The sequence below is a fragment of the Melanostigma gelatinosum genome (assembly GCF_949748355.1).
Source record: "Melanostigma gelatinosum genome assembly, chromosome: 21".
NCBI classification, from domain to species: Eukaryota; Metazoa; Chordata; class Actinopteri; order Perciformes; family Zoarcidae; genus Melanostigma; species Melanostigma gelatinosum.
The window spans coordinates 9,699,753-9,709,596 of NC_136654.1; the positions used below are offsets into that span (position 1 = coordinate 9,699,753).

Below are 9,844 nucleotides of genomic sequence, written 5' to 3' on the forward strand. Positions count from 1 at the left end.
CTCATAGGTTCACAGTTAGTTCAGCTGCTCGGGTCCTGAAGACAACTTTAAAAGTTCTCCAAAGCACTTTGAGGTTCAGCATCTTCCCCAAGAGCACATGGAGGGGTTCCTATCATGGATGGACTCTGCGGCTCTTGTTACCTGAGGGGAGGGGACGTTATGAGCAGGCGTGTCGTCCACTAAACCAAAAATATTACACAAATGAATACAAGGAATGAAAGATATTTATTCAAAAACATTTCCTCAGGATACTTATTGTCACAGGTAAATCAAAGTAGAATGTTAATCTTCTTCAAAGACACTACAGAGCACATGAGCTTCCTGTCACAACTCCACCAATCAAATGCTCCTGTTTGGGTTACAGATTGTCCTGGAGGACAAATTAAAGTAGAAACAATGTCCACTGTTATAGATTACCTAAAGCAAGCAAGTTCCATATCAGTGGGGCTGATAACTTTCCCTTTAAAAACTCATCCAAAGCACATTAGACAATAGAATATCAGTTAAAATGCTGATTACACATTAATGCGTCAGTAATATTAAGGCATCGTAAATGATAAAATAATACTCTGGAAGGGACAATTTGCATCGTCAGTAACTCTGCTTTTGATAAGTGCTTTTTACTGATATTACTATTGTACTTTTCCCGTATTCAAGCAAAACGTCAAGTCATTAATAAATAGCACTTTTTATTACACGCATTATAACACATTATAAGCATACTTATAATGTGTTATAATGTGTTACCACTGTGCACAAGCACTCATATATATTCTTAATGCTTTATAACAATCATTATAACACATTATATATCATTTTATAATTACTTGTAAGGTCAAGTAATACTTTATAATTCAAGTGATTCTTCTTAAAATAATCATAATTCTCATATTATCATCTTATTTTACAGTCCATTAAAAGCAGTTAAAATGCATTCAAATATGATTATAAATGACTCTGTGATCTGTTTTTGCTTTAAGTAAAGTGAACATTTTCTTAAATATATAGAAGAACAGCACACGAAACGTTGAAATAATTTTTACTTTACTCAAAGCAAACAATGATCAGATGATTTGTCACATTATCATAATTAACACTAACATTATAGTGAATTATAAAAAGATGATCATGTATTGCAACCAATGTTAGTGAGTGACCAGCACAGTATACAATGTGTTATTATTGTTATAAAGAATTTAAGTGCTTATAATCATACAGTGCTGTAAACATGGGGTTATAAGTGTGTTTATAATGTATGATAATCATGGTCGTCATAAGTGTTATACTGATGATTATTGGTGGGCAGCGTATGTGTAACACTGTTACTGTGGTTACATTTTACATATTCAGCCTGCTATACGTCACCTTATGAAAACTTTCATTCTTTAAAAGGCTTTGACTGAAATTATACCAGTTCAGGTTCACATACCTACATTTATTGTTGTTATTTTTAAGTACTATGTCAATATCAGGTTCATTGTTTTGTTTTCACTTAATTATTTATTTTTGCAGAGTTGTAGATGTTCCAAACATTACGTCATTCATTGTTTTGCTTTTTCTTGCAATTTAAAAAAATACAAAATAATAAATCAGTCAATTTCATCAGAGCTCCATCCGAAAGTGACACGTTATTCCTACCAAAACAATAAATCGTTTATTAGATATTATCACCCAACCAAACATCATTTGCTACATTGATTATTTATTGTAATATCACATTTTAAGGCAACGACTTATGAACCCGAGCACTCATCATCCCAGACGATACACACACGTTACCGGAGGAACTCGTGGGCCTCTCCGGTTATTTACAGTGATCCACATAACAGAGACATCAACACACACACAACAGAGAGCTCGAGGTTTACAACAGTCCTGCGTGAGAGGCACTGCATGTGAGGACGTGTTGTATTGTTTTAGATGCTGATGTATGAATATTATAATAGTATGTCAACATAAAAAGACTCAGTGACGGTGAGAGTCAAAGGAGTCCAAAAGTCATAGCGGACCAGTGTCAGTGTGCAGCCGGCTTCAACGCTGTGGCTTCAGCGTGAAATGGTCGTCGTCCTCGATGTCCAGCTCCTGGTCCGTATCGTCCGAGACGTCAGAGTCCAGCTCCGTGTGGGGCAGCAGCTGCTGCTGCTGCAGCTGCTGCTGCTGCGGGGACCCGGAGCGCATCACGCAGCGGTCCGCCTGCGCCGGCTTGGAGGCCGGGAGTGTCTGTCTCTGCTCCAGGCTCAGGGTCCCGGAGGACTCGGTTGCCTCGTCTCCTCTGTTGTTCCTGCCGGTGGGGGAACCGTCCTCCTCCGTCTCCCTCTTACCCACCGGGAGATTCTCCTGATGCAAGAAACGTTCTATGAATTCAGAGCCCGCATCGCTGCCCTCAGCGTATCATGTGACATAAATCAAAAGGCCTCACCTGTTTCAGTCTCCGCCACTTCGCTCGGCGATTTTGGAACCACGTTTTGACCTGAAAGACGAAATGAAAATAAACGTTTTAGGTTTCATCAATCAATATCCAATATTTAGACTCCTGAGTGCTCATCGGAATCATTATTATATTATTATTATTATATTCTTCTTCTTCTTCTTCTTCTTATTATTATTATTATATTATTATTATTATTATTATCATGTTAGTCCAAAATGATGTGAAGCTGTTCAAATATAGATTCCAGGGATTCTATTCTTAAATGCTTGATACTTATATTACAAAGGTGGAATGCACACTAAACAGTGTCTTCATCAGAATCAGAATCCGGATTATTGCAAAGAAGCTTTAGCACAAAGGGATTTTTTATTTCGTGTATTGGTGCAAAACAGAGAGAAATCCAAGATAAAAGCATAAGACACAAAAGAAAATACAATACAAATATTAAACTTACTTTAAAATATGCACAGGAAACATAAATACAGAAGAGAAAATATACAATAAAAGGATGAAGTGGTGGAAGAATAGGTACAAGAAAAATATCATGGAATAAAAATACGATACAAATATGAAAAAACACTATACAAATAGGTACAAGAAATATAAATAGAGAAAATAAGAATTATGAAAATGTCTTGTAAACATATGTACACGAAACAAATATTGAATCGAGAAATCCAATCACAAAAATACTATAAAATATGTACAATATATGTGAATTACTAATAGAGCTGTGCAGCTTTTTAAACGTGTTTTTGTACAGAATTATGAAACGTTATTTAATTGATCCATATTTGACACAATTAAAGCAATCATTGGCAAAGTTGTTCAATCCGGCTATATGGACTGTAGAGCTGCTCCCATTCCAACTCGTCACATACTGACGCTTTGTCAGACCCCTTGTCTACACTATCCACTGAGCACTGACGAGGTGCCCTTGGGCAAGGCACCCCTAATGGTCTATGGGTCCTGTGTGTGTGGGTCTGTGTGTGTTTAATTCCTGGTGCTATCTACCTCAGATGTTCTCTCTGTCTGATAAACAGCCTGCTGGGGTTTCTTAACATTGTAAATGTCGCTGTGCATTGTGGTCTAGATGTCTCTCATTCATGACAACCCCCACTCTCTCTCTCTCGCTCTCTCTCGCTCTCTCTCGCTCTCTCTCTCTCTCTCTCTCTCGCTCTCTCTCTCGCTCTCTCTCTCTCTCTCTCTCTCTCTCTCTCTCTCTTTCTCTCTCGCTCTCTCTCTCTCTCTCGCTCTCTCTCTCTCTCTCTCGCTCTCTCTCTCTCTCTCTCTCTCTCGCTCTCTCTCTCTCTCGCTCTCTCTCTCTCTCTCGCTCTCTCTCTCTCTCGCTCTCTCTCTCTCTCGCTCTCTCTCTCGCTCTCTCTCTCGCTCTCTCGCTCTCTCGCTCTCTCTCTCTCGCTCTCTCGCTCTCTCTCTCTCTCTCGCTCTCTCGCTCTCTCTCTCTCTCTCTCGCTCTCTCTCTCTCTCTCGCTCTCTCTCTCTCTCTCTCTCTCTCGCTCTCTCTCTCTCTCGCTCTCTCTCTCTCTCGCTCTCTCTCTCTCTCTCTCTCTCTCGCTCTCTCGCTCTCTCTCTCGCTCTCTCGCTCTCTCTCTCTCTCGCTCTCTCTCGCTCTCTCTCTCTCTCTCTCTCAGGCTGTTGTGGGTGAAACGGGCTCCGATTGGAACCGGACTCAGACGGTCTCACCTGTCTCTCGCTAAGTTGCAGCATCTTGGCCAGTCGCTTCCTCTCCGGGGGCGAGAGGTACTTCTGCGTCTCGAACTTCTTCTCAAGCTCGATGGTCTGGTCGTTGGAGAAGCGGACCTGGCCGCCCTTTCTCTTGTGCAAGGGCCGCTGTATGAAGGGAGTCCACAGCAGAGGTTTCCCTTTGGAGAAGGAAGAGACGTCCACGTTTACACATGTCCACCAGCATGTTTTTAATCTCCTACTGTTCACACAGAATGGCACCAGCACACATCTATGGAGCAGACTGTCATTTAATAACTTATATTGTGCATGGCCCAAATACATAATGTCTATTCAAATAGTTACAATTAACATGTGGGATTTAACAGTCAGTAAGATATGATTAATCGTATTAATAGTAATTACTATTAGAATTATTTATATTATAGTAATTATAATAATTACTATCATAATCATTTGAACATTATGATCATGATTATTATTAATAGTATCATTATTATTAGTTAATTGTCGTAAATTGTGAAAAATAATTTTGTTAAATTATGATACTGCTCAATATAACTGAAATATTTAAAGAGAAAAAAAGAATAATAAAGTATTTATACTAGCCTATTTATTTGAGCTGCACCAGTCTAATAAACATGTTGTTGTTTCAGATGACTATTGATCAGATTGATGTGTAATCAGGGCTGTTATTATGTTATTATATATATATATTCCCTCGTCTGGTTTCCTCTCCTCTGGAACAAACAACAGCACACGCTGCTCTCTTTTAGAGGAAGGTCGTGACAGAGTGAAAACTATGGCCAAATATCCGCTTCACGTGCTTCCTGCTCCGCGGTGCGATTACAGGCGACGCTCGTGTCCTCTGCTCCACTGACACCACACACATCTGCTGTGGTCCGAACGTCTTATGCTGCTCTTTTCCTAAGGAAGTTAGCTAATCCAGTCCCCACGAGGTGCACTCTTAACGCAAACAACAACACATATATCAGCAAAGGAAACATCTTGTAGAATAAAGCTCGGATTCATGAGAGCAGTCCTTTTCTTAGGTTGATGATATTTAGGCTACAGAAAGTCTTTATGAACTTACTTCTATTTGAACACTTCTCTTCCTGCTAACATTAGCCTGTAGCTAACTGCTGCATTTCAATCTGCAGCAAGGACACATTTATAAATGGAGTCAAACTATTTCGTTAAGCGAAAATGGAAACAAAATAGACGTAATACGACCAATGACTGCACATCAGCCTAAATTCATATCTTTGTAATCTGATCACATTGTCCTCACATGTGCGGCCTATAAGCTGTACAGTTTATTGGTAAATGATTCCTTTGTGGGGTCAAACTCAAACCAAATCTTTTATAGACGTCTTTCGCGCGTTTTCCAGCACTTTACATTTTTAAGCACTTTGTTTGTATTTAACGGCCCTTCCCTCCTCGAGCCCTGTCATTTAAAAACTCCCCAGAATGAGACTCGGTCTCTTCTCGTGAGACCCCACGGGGCCCACGGGGCCCCCGTTTGCTTTGCCTCCCCTTCTCGCTGCCCGCAACCAGAAAGAAAGTCAGCCACATCCTCGCGGGGCCCGACAGAGGAAGTGCAACAATATGCGAAAAACGGATCCCGGGCTATCAGAGGCCGAGTGTTTCCTGAATGCGTCTGTATTGAGGATGTCGATAAAATAATCAGCAGCGCGCAGCGAGCTCCCGAGGAAGCGGCTGGCCGGGGTGAGCCGGGAAAACATTCAACAGCTTCTGAAAGCAGATTTACTCCTCTGCGCTTCCGCTATGAACGGAAAAGAGCTGCTGGTCCAGCGCAGCACAGGGCCAGACGGCCCGCTTGTCGCACTACATTTAAAAAGGAAAGCAGCTCTCCCAGTCTAACCGAACCGGTCTACTGTGGACTCAGACCTCTAAAACCATTTCATGTAAAGCAGTTAACAAATCTCAGGCCGACACGAGCCCTGATTCCCCGGTGGGGGTCTCATATTCAATAGTGCACTTTAACCCGACATGGCATCTTCGAATTTCGAATCATTATGAGAGCAACAACCTAAGAATTCAGTTTTTTAAATATTTGAATGCGTGTAGAATAACTGTCTAGCTGACGGAGGGCCTGGTGGTGCTCACATGAACACGCGCTCATACAGCAAGTCAGATAATAAGAGATTCTGGGTTTTAGTCACCGCTGAGTTGCTCTCTTGATGTCTCAGAACAATGGGAGTCAGGAAAAAGAGTCAAGGTTGCCATGCACCCCCCTCCCCCCAGCCGACAGAATGGATAAGCCTGCTGCTATTGTCCCCCCCCCCCCCCCCCCCCAAAGACCTCTGTCACAATAACAACGTGCGCGGGCCAGGCGTCGTGCACAATTTTCTCCTTTTGGGATCGAAGACTTGAGAAAAGACATGGGGACACACGCGTCACTCACCCCGAGATCTGCTGCTCATACAGGCTTCATGGAACTATGCAGACTGACTGCCTTGCGTTCGACACGCATGCACGGCCAAGCGTGATATACTTATGCAAACACATGGTTTCGTTGGCACTGAAACGAAGCTTGTGAAGACACAAGAGTTGTCCTGAAGGGTAAACAGGGTCTCAATGGTGCCACATCAGCCAAGCGAGTACCACTTCTTTTTGGACTAAACGGATTTAATCTCTCAGAGGGAAGCAGAACTTATTACTGTACAATAAAGCACGCAACATGCAAACTATATATAAACTCAAATAAATTGTTTCATGTAGCCTACAACCCAGAAGCACTACAGATACCGAGAGTGCCATCAGGCCAACCATAGACTGAAAACAAACGCGGTGCTGTCAATTACACCGTCTATAGACTGTGCGCCCAGAATATGACACACGTCCAACTTACCGAGAGGGTCGTGCCTCAGCAGCGCGTGTGCGTACTCCCCCATGGAGCGGTGGTGCTGGTGGTGGAACGGGTAGATGGAGCCGGCGAAAGCCCCGGCGGAGGCGTACGTCGCGGTCAGGGCGGCGGCGTGGTGAGACAACGCCGGGTGGATCGGCGTGGGCTCGTAAATCGGCGTCCTGTAAGGCGAGATGAGACTCGTGAAGGAGGAGTTGGGCGACGGGAGAGTCGGCGTGGGAACGATCGGAGTGGAGCAGCAGGAGGAGGAGGACGAAGAGGGTGAGGAGGTGTTGGCGGTGGCGGTCCTCCCCAGGATGTCCTCGATGTAGAAGGGTGTCGGGTGAGCCGGCTGGATGGGAGTCGGTGCGTAAAGCGGGACGCTCATGGTGCCGTTTTTGCCGCCGATGCGCGCTGGAGCTGAATTAACAGAAAGATGCGTCCGTCTCCCCCTGTCTCTCCTACAGCCTTCCTCTTTATCGACAGTGTCTCAGAAGAACTTCTTCACCAAACACACTCACTTTCAGCGCTGCTACCCGAAGCACGTTTCAGAGAGAGTCCGTTAGACTGCTGTGCTGTCCATCAGGTGGTTGAGGCGGTGGACTAGCTCGACTCTCGGTCCAACTGTTGGGGCTGTTATCTGGCTGCAGGCGGAGAAGGGAGGAGATAAGCGCACGGCAAACTTCCTGCAGGTGGCTATGGAGGTCGTTTCTGATTGGCTTACTCGCGGCTCCGATCGAGTACACAGTGATTCAATGACGGGAGGGAGGAGATAATTGTCTTCCAGGAGAATCAGATCAGCAGTACAGCCGATCACCTGGTGGCCTAAATAACTTCCGCGCTTGTGTTTTTATAAAGCACAAAAGTGGTTGTTATGAGACCATCTGATACTTGAATCTCTCTTACAGAACGCTATATGCAGGAAGATATCTGGTTATTACAACCAATCATATTTGGGAAAAGCAATTGTGTCAGTATCTTCACTGGAAAAAACACATATTGTACTGAGTTAAATAGTCAGGGATGGAAAACGTGAGATTTGATGTCCCCATTGAGAATATTTGAACATTGAGAGGAGATGAATGAGAGGAGAGCGTCCTCGTCTCCTGCTGCTCCTGCAGGTTTGTTGTCATTGTTTCTGATTGATTTCTACACACATTGTGTCCAGTGAGCCTTTTGGCAACAGCTCGTCAACACTGTTTCTCCGTCTGCATTCAGGAAGCCTGCTGCTTCTGTAATGTGATGGAGGTGATCCTTCATTAATGTTAACGCACATCTACGTCTTACAAGAAACACTAAAACCTGTATTTCAAATGTAAAAGTAGTATTACATGTAATACTATCAATGTGATATTATTACATTATCATGACGCATTCATTTGTGAGCAGCAGCTGCTGCGACTGAGCTGTTGCGCAGTTTATTCAACAATACATCCATTTGGTAAAATTATGTGTTAAATCTTAATCTGCGAACTAATCAGTAACTCAGTGAGAGAGAGAAGAGATATGAATGCATTACATTGAAAAAAGAATTCACAGTGAGCACAATCCAAACATGCCACATATTGAAATACATATTCTAAAGTGTTCATCGATCTTTATGTTGTTGTCAATTGAATTGATCTTTCTGCTTATCAATATCTAATATCAATTAGTATATAGTTCAGATGTATTACTGTAGTCTGTTTTCAATGAGTCTGTCATTCTGCTGTTAAATCCTCGGACAGATCAGCAGACCTCGGCCCCAAACAGCAGAAGGAGCCTCTAAGTAGGTCGTTTAGCATCTTCCTCGTTCATTCGTCAACCCTTCATCGGGCTGGAGAGGAAGAGAAGCGGTCTCAAGTCTCAGAAGAGCAGAACTATATATACAAGAAACACGAAAGAGCATCTGTTCTTTAGAGTAAGCCATTTTTAATTTACAGTAAACTACCTTCACTGACATTGTGTGTACACACACACACACACACGCGTTATCCTTATTCGTTATGAGGTGGACCCTTACTGACAGATTGTTGGAAACTAAATAAAGACAGAAATCAAAACTTTTTAATCTTAAATTCTGTTTTTGTTTGTAAAATCTGCCGGACTACAGATGAAAAATATCCTCTTGGCTGCACTCCGGTGCATTTACACTAATGTTTTCATGAATGTGCACTGTCCCTTATCAAATAAACCAATACATCAAAATAAATATGGCTGGGTGTAATTAATTATTATAATATGTAAATATATATATGATATAATATATGATGTCTATATTTACAGCATATAGCTCCCCTCCGTCTCTCTGACATGCCTTCACAGTTACAGTGAGACAGTTGGCCGTCTTTAGGGCTGAAGCCTGACTACTTCATGGCCTCCATATAACGAACTACAGGAGTCAACCTGTCATGTATCAGGCTGGATTCTGCACTTTCATCCCCAGAAAAAAAGGGTCCAGACGACACGAGCTCGGTGTTGTGGCCCTGAATTGACGCACAGCCCAAACGTTGCGCTTACTTTGCCTAAACAAAGTGCGGAGTGTTATCTCGAACAGTGTAATGCGGGTTAACTGCAGCGCTGCAGAGTGATTTACTCATCATTTGAATGTTTGGACAGTTCCTGTGAAACCCACCGGGCTATCAGGTGCTATAATGACACTAACGACTGCAAACGCAAATCGCTTTAACGGCTCCCCGAGTGCACGTTCACCCCTCACGCGCGTGTCCTGCAGAGTGTTAAACGATAGCCGTTTCGCGGTTACACCACGAACAGAGCGAGTCATGCTCGTGTTTATCGGTCTTTTATTACCTGGTGACTTCATTAATGACACGGTCACGAGTCTCTCTTCGGCGTCGGTA

General features: G+C 43.0%; 1 protein-coding gene across 1 annotated transcript; it reads right to left on the reverse strand.

The window, feature by feature from the left end:
• Positions 1-2,027: 2,027 nt before the first annotated feature.
• hhex (hematopoietically expressed homeobox) lies at positions 2,028-7,392 on the reverse strand (the record flags this gene model as incomplete). The annotated part of the gene is made up of 4 exons (XM_079293852.1): positions 2,028-2,337; positions 2,420-2,470; positions 4,136-4,314; positions 7,011-7,392. The coding sequence occupies 4 exons, from the start codon at positions 7,390-7,392 to the stop codon at positions 2,032-2,034; spliced, it is 918 nt and encodes a 305-aa protein (XP_079149978.1). The 3' UTR covers positions 2,028-2,031.
• Positions 7,393-9,844: the final 2,452 nt, after the last annotated feature.